Source organism: Artemia franciscana, chromosome 10, assembly GCF_032884065.1.
Source record: "Artemia franciscana chromosome 10, ASM3288406v1, whole genome shotgun sequence".
In the NCBI taxonomy this organism is placed as follows: Eukaryota; Metazoa; Arthropoda; class Branchiopoda; order Anostraca; family Artemiidae; genus Artemia; species Artemia franciscana.
This window is the reverse complement of record NC_088872.1, coordinates 37102126-37122429: the sequence shown is the minus strand read 5'-3', so window position 1 is coordinate 37122429 and position 20304 is coordinate 37102126. Positions and strand designations below refer to the sequence as shown.

General features: G+C 34.3%; 1 protein-coding gene across 1 annotated transcript in view; it reads left to right on the top strand.

The window, feature by feature from the left end:
- LOC136032155 (nitric oxide synthase-like protein) overlaps positions 1-20304 on the top strand; it is a gene marked incomplete in the record, with an annotated part of 293001 nt that overhangs the window by 55059 nt on the left and 217638 nt on the right. Inside the window, 1 exon segment of the mRNA XM_065712338.1 lies at positions 8744-8877. Coding sequence (XP_065568410.1) covers positions 8744-8877 — 134 coding nt within the window.

Genomic DNA, 20304 nt, shown 5'->3' with positions numbered 1-20304 from the left:
GGTTTGTTGTAATCTATTTCTTGAATTTCGTTGTGCTCCGCATAAAAGTTTCCACAAAATCAAGGTATTCTGCATACTTTGTGCGTTTTTTGAAATCTTGTCTTTTCCACTGTTTATTAAAGAGCTTATAGCTAGTTGCTCTATAGCAAAATCCTAAAATATTAGCTTATTCTCTGTTTCTTTTTCAATTGTAAAGGCAAATTTTCCCCCTAAAAGATTTATATGTAATAAAAAACATTCAATTTCTTATTCACCTTAATTTCAAATGACCAAAATAGCATTCGAATATTCTTCAAAATATTTGCTAACAATGACTCAAAGCTCTGACCATTGGTAATCCTTTTAATTAATGGAAAAAATTGTTTCTAAAATAGAAATAGTTTATGCATTTACTTGCAATTATTTGACTTCCTACACCATAATATACTAAATGATCAACCAAAAATTATTGATACTTCTGTTGGGCATTTACAAAGCTTTAGAGAAATAACTGAGATTAAAAAACTATCTATGAGGGGATTAGTGTCAACAGAGATGAAGGGGAATATAGATTCAATTCAATATTTAACAATTTTATTAAAAGACATTTTATAATCTTAAATACCTTAAAGATTGGCAGTTTTTATAATCAGCACCGAACGTTTTTCAACCTAATAAATGAAGGTCAAAGCGGAAATAAATCTTGAAAAAGTGAACTTGCTTTGGCTAGATTAGCAGACGAAAAGATCCATTCAATCTATAATACGCAATAAACTTGTTTTTTAACCTCTGCTCAATGATAGTTTTTAACTTCCTCTAGAGTAGGGGTGGTCAACCCAAATTATATCGCGGGCCACTTTGGAAATGCATCATAACTCCGCGGGCTGCATATAAAATTATACATACACATATTAGATTTCAACCTATTATAGTTTTTTTTTTTAGTGAAAAATCGAAAAAAAGGAATTTTTATAAATTATGGTTACTATTATTTTTACATATAAATATAGATAATATAATAATAATACTAAATGCACATTGTAAAAGTCGTATAATGCTAAAAATAAAATATAGCGAAATACAATCACAGAAAAATATTTATTTCACTAGTGCGATATTTGTTTCTCCACTATTTTACTTAGCTTTTGCAAGTCGATCTCAATTCGGGTATTTGCACATCGTAATTGGTATTGAAGGTTAGCCTCTGTTATGTTTAAGCTGTTTTGTTTTTGGTCAATTCATTTTTGAAAAAAACGATTCGCAAGTGTAAGTTGAACAAAAAGCGCTAACAACTTTTTGCGTCAAATTCTTGAGTTGGATAATTTTTTTTTGTGATGTAAATGCAAAAAAAAATCTATTTTTGGATTCTGAATTTTTAAACATACGTTTTAATTCATTATTGCGCTGTATTTCATCAGATCCATTTGGAGATATTCTGGAGCAGACTCAATTTTAACATGAAAAGGAGAGGAATTTTTCATCTCCTTTTTGGAGTTTTCTTTGAATTTTTGAATTTTTTCCAACTCTTGTTTCCTTCGCATATTTGATATATTTATTACCATTTTGATTTCTTAAATTCTCTTAACTTTGGAAAGTGGTGAGCATTATTAGTTTTCCATTGTGATTCTGATAACAACAATTTCTTCTGACATGCTCTGATGTGATTAAATGCACTGGCTGTGAGGTTGTCTTTTCCTTGCAATGATATATTTAGTTCATTAAGTTTGTAGACAGTATCCAATAAAAAGCGTGAATGCAACAACCACTCATCATTTCTTAATTCTGGCACAGACTTTTGCTTGTCATTCATATACAAATCAATTTCTTTTTGCTTATAAAATTGGTGTAAACATTTTCCAAGACTTAACCATCTAACTCAAATGAAATACACGTCACCGTATGCCGAATCTAATTTTTTTCAGAAAATCGTATTAAGATATAATTTGCATAACCGGTTTGATTAGTAACCAGATCCAGTCATGGACCTTCACTAGCAGCCAGATTTTATATACTAGTGGTTACATCTCATTTGCATAAGTACATGAGGCCCTAGCAACGAGCCATTGCAACCAGATCTAATATAAAGGTGGATTTTCAATGTATTTTATGCTAGTAAGAAAGTAGATTTCAGAGGGAGAACAGCTTGAATGTATATATTTCATCAAGTTTTTATTTGAAAATGAGTAGTTTGTTTACACTATCGGAGGTTGATAGTAGAGCTAGCAGCAGCAATGATACAAATACAAGAGTACCAAACGTAGAAGTAGAAACTACAAGATGATCTTGAATAAGCCTTGAGCGGGATGAGATGTATGCAAGATATGTGATATCTTACATTAAATCCAAATTGAAGGAGCAGTTATGTTTTGCAGCGAAACTTGATATAATGCATATACATAGACTTAAAGCTGCTTTAAATGCAATATTGAAATATATCTAGGAAAATAACTTGAATCAGTATGTGGAAAATGAGCGATATATTGTTCTAGTTATGAAATAAATTGTTTCTAAATCGAAATGTTAGAGGTTTTTAGTAGCTTACCGTTCCTCTCTTTAAGGGTATTCCTGAAATAGAAAAATTCATTTGATTTGTTAGTTTGTCTGTAGTCAGCAGTGAGAGTGTTAGGATTAAAAAATGGATGGATTTATGAAATATAATATCATGCAGGATTTTGTAATTCTGGAGAATTACTGAATCTAAATGATCATTTTCAAAAACCAAAAAATATATTTTCTCAAAGAATGCTTGATAATATTATGAAAGATGAATCTCCAAGTTTGAATTATTGTATGATGCTTATGAGTCGTGGCCAAAAGGCATTTACTGGATTTATTGACATACTAATCGAAACAAAACAAATTGTTTTGTGTAATTGCTTTTGAGCACTACCTTAAAATTGAATGAAGATTTAAGACTCTACAAAATGATTTTTCATAAGAACTATAAATAAGTCAACGATTTAGAAGATCCTGTTCAAGCAGATTCAGATGATTTTGAGTTTTGATATTACTAGATTACTCCTTTCTCTCTAGAACTAGAAAAGAACACTATCTTTATCGATCGAAAGTCAGTTTCATTTTGGCGGTGAGAGAGTCAACATTGAAAAGTGTTCTATGAGAGTCCACTATGCATGTATAAACTGGGAAGCTAGTTGTCCTGTGAGAATTTTACTATTGTTGACGAGCATGATGAAATTGTAGATTATCGAATCCGTCTAAATTGTCTAGACGATATGCAGTAGGAATTAAAGACTGTATTTCCTGTCTTGAAGAAATTTGTGGCTCTTATGCTAGAGGATTCCTATGCTCAAATTGTCACTATGATAAATTTGATCCGTGTAACCCTAAACTAGATTTTAGTTTATTTTCAAGAGACTGGTATTGTTTTGCTTTTAAAATGTTTTTCGAGGAAGAATCCAGTCTACGCTTTAACTGTTTATGTAACGAGAGAATCTGTTTTATACGCAACCGCTGTGAAAACAATGGTTACTATGATTATAGGCCTACTGATTTTTATTTGGCTGTTAAAGGGATTCTCCATTTGAAAACACTACATGTGACATAATTTCAAATAATCAAATTGAAACACGTGAATTTTGCAATATGAATGAAAAAAGTATCATTTACTTCACAAAGACACATAATAAAAATGAAGTTACATTGTAGAAAATGTGACCCTGACTTTGCATGCCAAGGGATAAAAGTTGAATCCGGAAGAACTGCCGCCACTTATCATTACCGAGGGTAACCTATACGTTGAAGAGGAAATTTAAAGGACATATTTTTTATTGTACATACTAGTTTTATCATTAAACAAATTCACAATTATTTTTATAGCGTTTCACTTTTAGGGCACTGAAATTTATATTATACCGGTAGGAAATAGTATTTTTACTAGAAAGTCGTTCAATCAAGGATTGTCTTCATAAATGCTGAGAAATTCACTGATAGTGTATCAAAAAAGAAAATACAGTAGTGCATGAAAACACAACTTTTGGTTGATAAATCTTGCACTCGCTTCTGATTTTGAATAGTAGATTTTCCACTTTACTCTGGAAAATTTTTAAGGTGAGGCAAGTAGAAAGTATACGGTAGGCCAAGAGGATCTAAAAATACAAATTCTTCGTTGTTTGAAAGATGCATAGCTAATGTCCCGTCTTTAGAGTTGATGGAATACTATTAGCAATGATAAGGGTATTGTTAACCAATTGAATATAGTCGAGAGAATCCAAGGGTATACAATAGGATTCTTATTTGGACATGTAAGAATCCAAATTGTATATATTGATTATTTGGTTTGTGTTCATGGTGCAAAGTCTAATAGAACACAACCATCAGGGGTAATTTTCCAATAGGTTTGAAATTAACTTAGTGAGATTAATGCTACACTCTCTTCCAATGATTCGTCAAAGGTACAATCTAAACGTACTGTACCCGTTTAGACAACACTCATATCTTGAGTACCCGACAAATTCCGCATAATGATAGCATGAGTTTTGCAAACATTTCTTCGGCTACACCGTTTTCAAATAGCTGTGAATCTCGATCTAATGATTGCATTGACAACTCAGATAGTGTTCTGCAGGATTTATCAAATAATGAATTGTAGATTTGGTTTCTATTTTCTTTACATACAAGACATCAAAGTACAAACATTTCAAATTTATGTGGAGAATTTGTCCATAACCCTATGGCACTTATTACAAAAGCCAGTGCAAGTTTTGAAGAAATTTCGCCATTGATACATGACGAGTTGGTCTAGGTACGTCTACCATAGCAATATGTTATTGATTTGTGATTGTATGAGGAACGAGCAGTTTGATGTTATTTCCACTATATCATAATTTCTCAATTGCAGAAGCAACAGAAGTCGTAGCTTGTTGTTTTCGTATATGAAGTATTACCAAGGTGAGAGAGACTGTTCATAAGGTGCAGTACCAAGCACTTTTCGCAAAATAAAATTTGACGGAGCAATTTGTAACTTTATGTCAATCTTAACATTGGGAGGTGACCACTGAGGTATATTATATATTTCATGATTCATTTTCGAAACCGAGGGTAAAACTTTTGTTGTCGCATCTCTAAATATATTGCTAGTGCCAGTGTCCGTTTTATATTCATATCCAATAGCCATAACTCGCAAAAGGCTGTAGGACATTGTAGTCATCAAATAAATTGTATACAACTTGCATAGTTTGAAAGATTGTTGCTTGTGCTCACCAACGAACCGCTTATGTAGACACTTATTTGTCTAAAAAATATTGTTTAGTATGTAATTTTCACAGGAGTACCTCTCGGCTACACTTGGTTTTGCATTTTCAGATTTCATGACAATCACATGTGAATCTATATATGTGGAAATCAAATCTATGAAAAAGCCTTCACTGGTATAAGTCTGAAAAATGTAAGTTTTCGGAAAGCAGTTGTTGCTGGTAAAATTGTCAATAGTAACCATATTCTACACTTACATCGACATTTTCCGCATTGAAAAGATTTGGAGATGAGGTGACTGAAGGATAATATTTTTTTATGTGGTAGATATCACATTTCTAGGAGAAGAAATCTTTTTCGACCTAACAGTTTTTACTCTTTGTTTCTTTTTCTTTTTTGAAAAGAGTTATGTCTTTCGCTTCTGACCTGAGTAGAGCCTTATGAATGATGCAGTGTTTCGCGAACTTTTTAAACCTTTTCCACTTTTTGGAGATTCAAATAGCTCGCAAAGGGATCGTGCACCGGACCTGAGATTTTGTGACACATTTTCCTTAATTCTTCCCAGTTCCCCAATCATGTATTGTAGAGGATACAAAATTAGTGGTAATTGGAGCAGTATATTTTTAGCTAAGGGTAGCTAAGTATTTTAATCTATGAAACAGTCTTCGCTGGTATAAATTTGAAAATGTAGCTTTTCGGAGAGCGGCTGTTGCTGGTAAAATTGATCATAGTAACCATGTTTTACACTCACATCGACATTTTCCGAATTGAAAAGATTTGGACATGAGGTGATGAAGAACAAGATTTTCTTATATGGTAGATATTCAATTTCTAAGAAAAGAAATCTTTTTCGACCTAACAGTTTTTAATCTTTGTTTCTTTTTTCTTTTTTGAAAAGAGTTATGTCTTTCGCTTCTGACCTGAATAGAGTCTGATGAGTGATGCAGTGTTTCTCGACCTTTTTAAATCTTTTCCGCTTTGTTGAGATTCAAATCGCTCGGAAAGGGATCGTACACCGGACCTGAGATTTTGTGAAACATTTTCTTTAAAATCCTTCCCAGGCCCCAAATCATGTATTGAAGAGGATACAAAATCTGCGGCAACCGGAGCAATATATTTTTAGCTATGGGTAGTGTAGATCGAAACAACTTAGCAAACCAGCTGCCAAGATCGAAACCGGTTCATTCCATGATCCAATTGTTGTGATCTAAGAGTAAAAACAAATTAGATGTATTAAGACCTCTTGGGGCGAATTATGGATGATGAGACACCCTTCTACCAACGCAGGGATGAGATTGATTATTTCTATCTATGTAGGTATGAATGCAATCGCACGTATCAAGGTAGGTATGGACCTGACCGCATCTATCAATCTAGACAACGGAGGGACCATTTTGCAATGAACTTTGTGCACCAAATCAATTGATTCCAAAACTATTCAATTTTTTCTTACGTTTTAATAGGTGAATTGATCAACTGCATAGGGTTCTGAGTGGTCTCAATCATGCTCAAAAGACCATGTAGTGCATCGCAATCAACATGCCAGGAGACTACATGTCTTCTTCCCAAAAAAAGTCTTCAAAAATATGTTTATCATCTCTCCTGGATCCTTTCGGTGACGATGAATATTCATTGACTTGGAATAAAAAAAAATGTTTCAGTTGACCTCGCTTAGGGCAAAAATGAGGTACTAAAGGATGTAATTTTTCAATGATGATGTCATTTTCAGTCTCTACAGATATGAATTAATAATAAACAACCTTTCAATCCACCAAATACTCCACAAATTAAGGCTCTGATTTTTCATCCCGGTCTGACCTCTATTAGGATGGAATTGATGCACTCAAGTGATGAAGTTCTCCAATTGTAATGTCCTTCTCCTTCTCTCCGATTTTGAATTAAAAGGAAGTAAAATTGTATTTAAATATTCTTTCAATTATGTTTAATGTAATTATAATTGTACAAATCGTATTTTTACCTCCTTCTGACCTCGCCTAGGGTGGAAATGGGGTACTAAGTAATGAATTTTCAATTTTTATGTAAATTTTGTCCTTCCCAGACTTTAACTAATAGAAATACAGATCAATCCACCAAATACTGCCCAAATTAAAATTCTGATTTTTTATCTTCCTTTGATATTGCTGGGGTTGGAATGGGGTACTAAGTAAGAGAAATTTTCAATTCTGATTTAATTTTTGGCGGCCTCCTTGGTCTCAAGATAAAAGTATATAACCATTAAATCCAGAAAACATTGCAGGAATTTAAATTCGAGATTCCTTCCCCTTTCCCCCTTTTTTCTCTGAAAAAAGGATATTTCTGCACAGCCAATTTTTGCCAATTTTGGATGTGGTATTAAGTGATCTTTTCTGAACATTTTAGCACCAAAAACATTTCTGTTGATCAATTGCCGGGTCAAATACGTATTTTCACCTGACTAAACCAATTAGAGGACATTTTGCTAGATGCCACTTTGGCTTATTAGACTACTTAGCTGTTACGCAATCTTTATCGTTTCTGCCCTGAGGGCACTGAGAAAAATTCATCCTCTTTTGAATGAGTGCTATCCCCAATATTAGGATGGTGAAAGAGGTCAATATATATCACAGCCACTTTAAAAATGTACCTCCAAGTATTGTTATTTTAGCTCAGTGCCCTCGCGCCCTGTTCACGCGCATGCACATGCATATTGGTAGTAGAAACTGTGAGAGAAGTCCTAAATTCGAACTAAGCGGATCGTGAAATGGCCTTTGATTGGATAAAAGGCATCGTATATGGCATATTAGATTTTTTGGTCAAAGCGAGACTGATAGCCAGTAAAAATCATACTTTCTCGGGTGAAACCAGAATTCCACGTTAATTCTAGGATGAAATTAAGAGCCGACGGTACAGTTTTTAATTTTACGGCTCATGCAGTATTTTTGGGCTATTTTTCGTCCAAAATAGTGACACTGGAGGAGGGGGGGTATTTTAAGTCTTTAGTCAAAGTGATACTGACAGCTAACGAAAACCGTTCTTTCTCGAGTAAAATCAGAATTCTACGCTAATTCTAGTTTGAAATTAGGAACCGATGATACAGATTTTAAGTTTACAGCCCCGACACTTTTTTTGGGGTACTTTTTGGCCCAAATAGCTCTACTGGGAGTAGCGCAAATAAGACTGGTGGACCAATTTGCTAACCTGTATATTCTACGATAACAGTTTTCATACAAAATGCCCCGAGGAAACTAGTAAGAAAAGCCCTAAAAAATTAAATGGCACATTACCATGACCGCCTGCCTTGGTGGACCGCAGATTTCACAGAGAGCGAGGAGAAAGATCCCTCCCAGGGCTCTCAGACATGCTGAATTTAATGATTTTTAACAAGATTGTACTTATTTGTAGGAGATATTTCTAATTATTTCAAGATTGTTTTCTTTTTCTAGAATCAAACAATTTTCCTAGCAAATTTCTTTCGATGAGCAGCACTAATTTCCAAAAACTGCTACCTATTTGCTTGCCGTTCTTTGCTTCCCATTCAATCCTGACCTTTAATACTCAAATTATTTAATTTCAGAATGGCTCATGTGGAGAAGAAATATGCTGCGGTAGCATATGGATGAACTTGTCAGATAGGAAAGTGAGAAATCGTGAACTTGTTATCAAGGAAGCTATGGAGTTCATAGACCAATATTACCGGTCCTTAAAAAGGTATATATGCATAATATTGAAACAAAGATTTACTGCTAGGGCCATTGAGGGGTAAATTCCGCATAACTATAACCCAGACTATTTGGTTTATTTATCTATTTTGTTCATCTTTACACAACGTAGAGTATATATTTTTTCTCTGACGTTTTGGTATGCTTAAAAGCTTTAAATTTAAGGTCTTTTAAAATGAAATAAGTGAATACTTTGTGTCTTGTTCTATCTTAGTATATCTCCCAAAGGGACTAGCAATTTCAGCTTAGGTATCCCTCTCTAGCGGATAAGTTAATAAATTCCCCAGTATTGTATATATTATGCCCATAAAATTTTTCAGGGATTATTGTGTTATTTTCTCCTTGTAAATAATAATTAGTTTTAAATGACTCTAAACAGTTTTGCTATTAACTTGAACAGTAAGTAAGGAGTGAATCCTATTAACAGTAACCAAGCACGGAGAAAAGATGTTTTGATAACAAAATACAGGAAAAGAATCGGCTTATTTATGGAAAATAAGTAAGAAAATAAGTGTTTAAACTAAAAGTTAGCACCAACATTAAAACTTAAGACGTATTCCCTGTATGAGAAAGGCTGCCCACTCTTCAATCCCTCGCTCTTCGCGCAAAATGTTCGATTTTTTGTCCGACTTCCTTAAAAGCGACTGTTGAAACGGAAGGGCGATTGAATCGGACTAAAAAACATTTTTAAAGCACTAAAAAATTTCATGTAACGAAAAAGGAATTAAGAAAGGACAGTCTCTCATACATGGAATTCCCCAAGAAAGTTCCCCCACGAAAATTCTTCCTTTGGAAAATTTCCCACGGAAAATTCTTTCCCTGTAAAATTCAGAGCCTCCTCTTGAAAATTGTCACCCTACAATCTGGAAATCCTGAAAATATCCTACACTTGCTAAAAATCCTTCCCTGTAAATATCCAAGGGACACTTTCTCCTGGGAAATTCTCCTTACTTTCATCGAAAAAGAACTTTTTTTTTTGTCTATCAAATCATTCAGGAAATTCTTCCACCCTTTATGGGAAAATTTTACCTAGAAGATTCTCCTTTATGAAAAATTACTCCCAAATAAATTTCCCCACGAAAAATTTCTTCCGTGAAAAATCCCACCCACCACAATAAATCTCCCTGGATGATTCCATCCATGCCTAACGCTTTACCAAGACCATTCACCGAGAATATTCTCTCCAAATGTAAAAGGGAGTATTGACAGCATAATGCCTTTAAGCCATGTGGAGGAGAATGTGGATACTGTTTGGAAATGTAGCACCAACATATTTCATACGTGCTTAAAAAATGTGATAAGAACATTTTCCTCACTCTACATCAATTTTTGAAGATTGGTGCAACGATTCCCGTCACTACGGCTAAGTGCGAGCGTTATTTTTCTATTCTGAGAAGAGCGAGATCTTAGACCAGGAATGTATCAGGTCAGGAACGGCTAAGTGGATTGGCCTGTTCCAACAAGGATGTTCCAGTCAATACAGAAGAAGTTTGGATAAACTAACCCACAAAAAAGGTGGCTTGATTTTATTTTATAATTACATACCTTACGCTCTAAAAACTTTATTCATTCTTTTTAGCCGGTACTACCATCCCTCCATCAATTTATCCATCCCCCTCCAAAATTTATCGCTGGGTTTGCCCCTGCTTACAAGTTGTTACCACGAACTGTTTCATTGATAAAATTACCTACAAAGGTTTCTAATTTTGTTTTCGGCATCATGGAGAAGAGTTGGTGAATTTTTGCGTAGAATTTTTCTCCAGAAAACACGGCGAACTTGCGTCGAAAACCGTGGAAATGATGCTCCTATAATATGTAAAATTAATTGATTTTAGAAAATTATAGGAGATAATGTAGAAAAGAATGTAAAGAGTTTGTGCCACTGTGTAAGCGAAGGAAGAATTAGAGACAGTGCAAAAAGAATTAAAAAATAAGACCCCAGATGGTGATAGTATGGTAAATGGGCTTTTTTTAAATACGGGAAACTATAAAACTATTTTTAATCATGGAAAACTATAAGCATAACTGTTGTTGGAAAACTATAACTAAACATGTCTATGAGAAAAATGATACGAGTGAATGTAGTAACCATGGAGGCATTAGCTTCTGTAGGAATTAAAACACTTAGTTACTTTTAGACTTAGCATACTCTTTAGACTTAGACATACCGCAGAAAAAGTTTTAAGAAAAACTGGGTAATTACACGACAAAGGCTATCGGAGAGCAAGGAATCAAATAGAAAAGTAAAACCCTCCTAGAAAAAGATAATGCTGGTAATTTGAATGTTCTAGATGAAATGTTAGACAAATGAATTATTCTATGGAGGTTTAAAGACCTCAGGGCGCAAGAATAGGCTTGGATATTAAAATTTAAAGGCTAAATTGCTTAGAGTGGAAATAAATGAAGGTGAAGAGGTCATTTTGGGTAGCGAAAAGATCGATGAAATGGATAACTTCATTAACCTGTGAAATATTATTAGTAAATATGGTGGATGCGGTAAAGATGGTAAAAGTAAAGAAACCAAGGCTCATGATGTTTTATCACAAAGGAAAAAAGTTTAAAAGAATAAAAAGATTGTCAAAGATTGCTAGTTTTAGCCAGCCTGCGAATCAATATTAGAACATTGGGAATGAAATTGATTACAGGGGTCAAGTATGACTATTAAACACGGATGCTTCGAAAGACGGAGGGGGCTTTGTTAGATGTTTTCCAGAGAATTTGCCTACGGAACCCTTGGTTACCCGTCTGACTCGCAGTATTCCAAACAGTAAGCTGTACCAAAAATTTTGTTTCATCCCGCTTTCTAGGGCTATAGTGAGAGAGAGGGTGAGATGGCTAGGGTAAATTCTATGGATGAGGAATGACGGATTGACAAAGATCGTCCTTTTGGCCCAGCCATCTAAGGCCAAACGAAAACTAGGTTGTCCCTACAAGGGGTAGGAGGAGGTCGGGAGAAAGGAATTAAAGGAAAATTTGACTTCTTGAGAGGTTGTAAAAAGAGAAGCTTTGAATTGATTGAGATGGAAGAAGAGCGTGCGCAGCTGAGTTCACCTAGCAGGGCATGGTGATACAACGAGTTGTTAGTAGTAGTAGTTTGAATATACGATGAAGGGTACGGTTTTAGTGTTGAGGGGGGAAAGCTTTTGTGGAAAATGTAGTTTATTCCGGATAACTAGGCTTTATTTTAAAAAACAAACACACTAAATTAGATGGGCTTGTCGAAGCGTTGTGAGCCAAATTTGTATTTTGATTAAAAGAGTCAGGCTTGTGGGGGTGGTAGCCATCCTTTCAGTTAAGCTAACTCTAGGTATTCTATTAAATCAGACAAAAATCAAATAAAAAACAAGTATTTTTCAAATTAAAGTAAATTGACATTAAAAATTAAAACAAACAGAATCTGTTTCAAAATATGAGAGATCATTTCGTCCTCAGTCCTTCAGTTTTTACATTAAAGTTTACATTTGTGTCTTAATTATTTAAAATGAATAGTCAAACAGAGAATTCTTTGAATTGAAACGATATGCTCTTTTAAAGAATTCAAATATCTAAAGTGTTCAAGCACTGTTTTTCTTATTTAATCTGTCCAATAGAAAAATAGCACAGAAACGGTAGTTACGTAGAGGAACTCTTCAAGGTCGATTTGCTATGCTAATATCTTCAAATTTCCCATTACATCTCCTAAAATACAGCTGTTCTTGGTACTTAAGTATTCATAGTCCCCCAAATAGCATAATAATGACTTAGTCCTACAAATAAAAAGGGGCGCGGACTTTTTTGTCTTGATAATCAACCACGCTTATAAAAGATTGGTTGACTGATAATTGGTAGTTAAAAAAAAATCAATTTTTTATTCTATTAGCCTAATCCCACAAAATAGCTTAAATAAGATATGAATGAAAATGTTATTTAATTATATTTAGATGAATGAATCCGAAAAGAAACAGCAATTAACATGAATAATCAATCCAAACTTAAAAACGAATAGAGATTACCATAAATAAGACAAGGGCTAAAGCCCCCTTAGCTTCCAAAAAGTCAGGGCGTCCTGGGTGTTTTACTGACAACGATTTGTGTTTAAAGCAGTATTTTTTCAAATAACACTTTAAGGCTTATCAAGGTCTACAAATAAACTTGGTGCTACCACCTCCATCCCTGTCTTTCAAACCCTCTAAATGGCTTGAGATTCATTGGAATTTCATTGAAAACAATATTTGTTTTGAAAGTGTGGTTTTATTTTCCAAATCATTAATAAAAAAGAAATGAAAAATTGCCATAATAATGCAGACTACCGGAAAGAACTAATGGAAGTAAACACTACGTTTAAAATACAACGACATAAATACCTGAAAGACTCAGCAACAAAACCGTATCCAGGGGGAAGGGTATTAGGGTTTGAATTTCTTTCTCCACCCGAAACGTTCGTCCAACTCGTAAAAACGTAACAGAATGCATAATAAAAATTTTTTGAAGCGTTTTTAAAAGTTTTTTTTAACCCTTCGTCTCCTAAAAATAACCCTCTCCGAAAAAAATCATTGATATGTGACAATGATTCAAATACAAAATCTATGGCAGATAAAACGCGTTTCTTAAAGTTTTTATATCCCCCCCCAAAAAAAACAACAAAAAAAAACAAGTCCTCCCCAAAATAGTCGTTTTCAGTGTTATAAATATAAAAGAGATTTTTAAAATGTAATGTTTTTTAATTAAAGCCCAACTGACGCTCAGGCCTTCTGCAGATTTTAGGGTCGTAATCCTACTCCTGTTTTTGGTAATTTCTGTTGGTTTTCGGACTGACCAATATTTAGGAGGCAACCATGTTTTGCCATTCTTATTGTTTTCCCTAAACAAAACATTAAAAGTCTTCTTTCCCTTTCAAAATACTACCAAAAAGTTTAAATGAATTCTCAGAATACCACAGATTCGATTTAATGTTAGCCTGGGTGAATGTGCAGTCTTCTTATTTACCTCACGGACTTGATCGCGGAAGTTCAACTGGGGTTAAGAGTGTCAAAGCTTTTAGGTGGACAGGAGACACGAATTTTTAACACCCACACTCCCTCTTTTGGTATACAGAAAATAAAATAGCCCTGCTCCTCCCTTTGAAGCACTACGAGAGTTTTAGCTCGATCCCACCTTTTGCTTCCAAGACTGCATAAGTGCCATATTTACAGCCTGGCTATATATTCCCTTTTGATTCTCCGCTGCGTCTTCCCTGATGGTAAAATTTTAGTTCCGATTGACCCCCCAATAAACCTAGAAACATTCAAACATATCCATAAGGTTATGCAGGCATTATTCAAAATGAAGGCCAAGGTAAATTTAATGTCTTTTGATTTACTTTACCACTTCACCATTATGACTAAATTCAAAATTTTCCTTGAGCTAAAAATATCAAACATTTATGTGAATCGTACGCACATTTTTTTGTCCCCATATCCCCTTCTTTAATTTACAAAATATGATGTCCCCTCTCCTGCCCCACACTTTCGAGCAATCGAGCTTGAAAGCTGAAGCTTGATTCCCACCTGTCTTTCCTGAAATGTTGAAAATATTGCAATGTCTTAGCCTGGACACATAGTTTCTTTCAATTTATCTCTACAACTCCCCCATTTCAGAACTCGAGGTTTACTTGGCACCCCAATACACCCTAAAACTTTCAATTTTATCCCCTGAGCTAGTAGTGAGACAATCCAGATACCCTTTTTTATAACCAGGGTACGGTTTTCAAGAACTTTCGATTTTATCCCCTGAGCTGCTACTGAGACAATCCAGATACACTTTTTTATAACCAGGTAAGGGTTTCTTCGCAATGCACCCCTTTTTCAACAGGAATAGATTCTAATCCAACATGGACATAATGTGACAAAGACTTTAGACATATTAACGACCAAATCTTTAGACCCCTACTGTTTGCCTCCCTTGGTCAAAGTTTGGAGTCCACTTGTCAATCTTACCAAACAGTCTCTGAAAGTTTTAAGTTGACAAGAGTAGAGTATCAAGGACAATACATTTTTTACTATTTTTGGGCCCCTATGTTGTTGGCACTATACTGTTTCAAACAAATTCTCTTTTGTGACTGAAAATAAGGTGTTAGAATTTCAAATTTCAATCTAAATGAGCCTCCTCAGTAGTATTGCCCCTAATTATTCTGACGCATACCTCAAGAGCATAATCGGTTACCATCCCTGTAATACGAAAGAATACTAAATAAACTAGATCCGAATGACCTACTTACATGAGTACGGTACAAGAGATACATCATTAACACAATACAGCCGCCATCTCATTTACATAAACCTGTCTGGGCATGATTAACAAGGTAAAGTAAACTAGACGCATTTTATAATACAAAAATTTTTTAATGAATCAAAAAAGCGACAAATCAGCTAACCCTTTTCTTTCTTATGACACGCACTTGGGTAAAGTAAACCGGCGAACTTATGTTCCCCAATGAATCAATTACTATCACACTTTTTTAGAGGGAATTTCTGGTCATCTATGACCCACCTCCAAGGGACCCCCAACATCCCTCCCCCAAGATATCCCCCCCCCTTTGTAGACTTAGGAATTTTTGGGGGATTTTTTTTTACTTGGAATTCTTAAGAAAATGTATGATGCTACGTGCTAGAAAGAAGCTTGAATCAAGGAATGCACCCTGATAAGCCGTTAAATGAAAACACTTTTGAGTACAATAAAATCATGTAATTGATAAACTCTGTGTGTTTTAGTTGCTGACTGGGTGTCAAGAATTCAATGAAAGCATTTTTCAGTACAACAAACTCATCTCATTGATAAATTATGTGTATTTTAGTTGCTGAATAGGCATCAAGAATCTAATGAAAGTACTTTTGAGTACAGAAAACTGAGTTAGTTGATAAATTATGTGTGTTTTAGATGCAGACTGTGTACCAGAAATTTAACAAAAGCAGTTTTGACTACAACAAAATCAGCTAGTTGATAAATTCCGAATGTCATAGTTACCGAGTGGATATAAAATATTAGAAAAAGTAGTTTTGAGTACAATAAAACATTAGAAAAATCAGTTTTGAGTACACATACTCTGCTAGTTGGTATATTTCGTTTGTTTTAGTTGCTGACTAAGTAAAAAAAATAATGAAAGTACTTTTGAGCATAGTAAACTCATCTAATTGATAAATTCTGTGAGTTTCAATTACAGTCTGAGTACCAAAAAAATCAAAAAAGTATTTTTAGTACAACAATCTCAGCTAGTGTGTAAATCATGAGTCTTTTAGTTACCGATTTGGTATCAAAAACGTTTAAAAACACTTTTGAATACAAAAAATCAGAGTTTTAGTTGCTTAATGAATAATAAAAAATTTGAAGAAAGGACTTTGGAGTACAAAAAACTCAGCTAGTTGCTAAATTCCGTATGTTTCACTTGCAGACAGAGTACCAAAAGTTTAATAAACGCACTTTTGAGTACAACAATCTCAGTTAGTTGGTAAATTCCGAGTCTTGTAGTTACTAACTGGGTATAAAAAATTAAAATAGTGGCACTTTTGATTACAACAAAATCGGCTAGTTGGTATAATTCGAGTATTTTAGTTGCTGATTGAGTAACAAAAATTTAACGAAAGAACTTTTGAGTGCAGTAATCTCACATATTTGAAAGATTCCAAATGTTTTAGTTACCGACTGGGTATAAGAAAAAATCGATAACCGCATTTTTGACTGTAGCAAATTCAGCTAGTTGGTGTATTCCGAGTGTCTTAGTTGATGATTGAACAAAAAAAAGATTTAATGAAAGCACTTTTGAGTGCAAGAAACTCAACTAATTGATAAATTCCGATTGTTTGACTTGCTGGTTGAGTACCAAAAATTTAATAAAAGCACTTTTGAGTATAACAATCGCAGCTACTTGATAAATTCTGTGTGTTTTAATTGCATAGATATGAAAAATTTAATAAAATCACGTTGAACACAACAAACTCAACTAGTTGGTATATTCCGAGTGTTCTAGTCGGTGATTAAGCATCAAAAATTTAACGAAAGCACTTTTGAGTACAACAAACTCAGCTAGTTGATAAATTCTGTGTGTTTTACTTGCTGGCTGGGTACCAAAAATTTAATAAAAATACTTTTGAGTACAACAACTTAGTTAGTTTGTATATTCTGAGTCATTTAGCTGCTGACCGAGTAGTAAAAATTTAATAAAATCAAACTAGAGTACAGCAAACTCGGCTAGTTGATAAATTCCAAATGTTTTAATTGCTGGCTGAGAACCAAAAATTTAACGAAAGCAGTTTAGATTACAACAAAGTCATATAAGACATACGGAATTTATCCACTAGCTGACTTTGTTGTGCTGAAGAGTTCTTTCATTAAATTTTTGTAATTCAGGCAGCAACTAAAATACACGGAAGTTAACTAGCTGAGTTTTTTGTATTCAAAACTGCTGTTATTAAATTATGTATATCCTCTCGGTAGCTAAAACATTCGGAATTTATCAACTAGCTAATTTTGTTGTAGTCAGAAGCGCATTTTTAAAATTTATGATACTTGGTCTACATCTAAAACCGTCAGATTTTATCAATTAGCTGAGTTTATGTACTCAAAAGTGCTTTTATTGAGTTGTTGACACCCAGTCAGCAACTAAAACACACAGAATTTATCAATTAGATGAGTTCGTTGTACTCAAAAGTACTTTCACTTAATGGCTTCTCAGGGTACATTCCTTGACTCAAGGTTCTTTCCAGCATGTAAAATCATACATTTCCTTAAAAATTCCAAGTCCAAAAAGTTCTAAGCCCAAAAATTCTAATTTCAAGAATGATAGGTTCCGAAAATTCTAAGTTCCAAAAACAATTGAATTCTCGAAAATTCTTTAAGTCAAAAAAGAGTGGGGACAAAAAGTTGGAGTAGAGGTATTGGGGGTCCCTGGGAGATAGGACATGTATCACAATAAGGTCCCTCTAAAAAAATAATATAGCTATTGATTCATTGAGGAACATAAGTTCACCGGATTGCTTCACACAAGCACGTTTCATAAGAAAAAAAGGGAGCAGATTTTCCGTTTTTCGATTCAGTAAAATTCAGCTCGTATTATAAAAGATGTCCGGTTTACTTTATCTTTTGAATCATGCCCAGACAGGTATATGTAAATGAGATCCCGGCTAGATTATGCTAATGATGCATCTGTTGTACTATGCTCATATAAGTAGGCCATTCGGATCTAGTTTCTTTCGTTCTCGTTCCTGCTACAGGGATAGTACCGGGTTACGCTGATGAGGTTCGCGTCGGAGTAATTAGGGCCGTACTACTCTCCTGGTTAATTTACGTTAATTTACTCGTTTTATTGGGAAAATGGCAGGAAATGCCACTTTTCTGCTGCGAGATGTAATTTTTAACTAAAAAAGACACTAGATATTGTGAATTCTCTTCAAATCAAAATATTCTTCCAATATTCAGCACCATTTATGTAGACGTTCAACGCTGATGAAAAAAAAACTGAAAAAAGAGGCTCATTCATGCTGCTCACACAAAAATTGATTTCCCGGGTTATTCATTAATTTCAAGGTTGGGTCTGCTCCTCTTCATTTTATGGTTTTCAAAAATTGCAATTTCAATGCTATTATTGTAATTTCGGTCTGCCTTCATTTTGAGGGGAGTCTCTCCTGTGAAATTCTCAAAAATTTAATTCAGCAATGGTAAATTATTATTCTGCTGAATCAAATAATAGCTATTGTGTCTGAATCAGAGTTAATTTGAAATGATTCTCACTGGACAGTTCTTAGAAAACGCCATTTAATCTCTTGTTTGCTTCTGGTCGTGTTTCACCCTTTGCTAGGTAGCAGTTACTAATAAGACCATAAAATAAGTGAAAAAATCATTTCATATTTTGGAAGCTAAATAGATACTTTCTTATGGACCAGTTTGTTGATATTTTCATAATAAAATTCAGCTGTCTGGGACTATCCGATCCAAATTTTTTGTTTTGAAGTGGTGAATACAGGCATATTTTGCTGGCAATAAATGTTTTTTTTTAAGAAACTATCGATCAGCTCATGCACGATTGCGACAGCTGTCTTAATTTGGATGGGGTGCAATATTGAAGCTTAGCTTTAAGATGTAAAACAAACAATTGCCTACCGGGAAAATTTCCAGAATGTTCTAAAGAAAGCAGTTGAGCAGTTGAAAGCAGTAGATGAATGAAACCCGATGAAACTTCCAGATATTTTCTAATTTCGGTTCGTCTGGCTCTGTTATTTTCGTTAGAAAATTACAGGAAATTTGCATGAGAAGGGATCATTTACCCCGCAAAACAACATTGTTTCCTTCTCTCACATATTCAGTTTTTATTCCAAAGTTTAAGTTATTTGATCAAAAGCCCTTATATGTATGGATCCTAAGATAGTGGGCCAGGTGACTTAGATTTGTTCTCATGATGAAGACCAGCCGAATTATTGAACAGTTTTAATTACTGGTCATGAGAGGTAGTTATAAAAGAAGAATACTCTAGATTGGACAAGGATGAAATTTTATAATACAACCTTGAAATATTCGGAGAATTCTTGGAAGAAAAGGCCTAGCAGAAGTTCGAAACGGGACAGGAAAAAGAGCGAGTGTTTAGTAGTGTAGTATTGTCAAGCTTAACACTTCTGTAAGTTTTTAGTGGTTTGAAGTCAGAGCAGCAGGGGATTATTGCTTAGAAAATTGCCTATTTTGTAAAGGAGCCTTTAATAAGTATTAGTAATCGTCGGAAATGTACTTAGTATTATTATTTTGAAATTACAGGCTGTAGGTCTAATCCTCTACAAAAGCTAATTGCTGTGGGTGTCCCCGCTCTATACATCGTTTATGGAACAGGGAAAAGCATGATACCATATGGCGAAGCGGAAATCTAATTTTCCAAATAAAAAACGTTTGCGTGATGGATTGTTGATATGTCATGTCAAAATTGCAAAATATCTAAATTAAGTGTCACAACCAATTAGTCTTCTTTAACAAATTTGGTTCTCAATATTTGGTTTCTTGACACAATTTAATAGCATAACCTTGCATATTCATCCATTAAGGGGTGGGTTTATAGTTAGTTAAGTCTAATAACACAACCTTGTCGTGTTGCATTGTAGTTAGAGTCGTAAAAAAGGGCTTTGCAGGGGTTTTGCACCCCCTCCCCTGTCTCCCCAAAATGTAGCATATTGATTTATAATTTGTCTCCTTCATTATATAGAGATTAAACTGCTTGCGTCCCTTGTAAAGGCCCGACACCTGTAAATCGGATCGGAGCCAGATTAGGGTATGCTAGAGGTCAAACAATCCATTAGATTGTGGGATATATATGTGTCTCAATATTCTGTATTTTGAATATTCTGAAATCTTTATCTTTCACAGACTATATATATGTGTAGTAGTAGTAGTAGTAGTAATAGTAGAGTAAGGTGTTGTGGAAGAG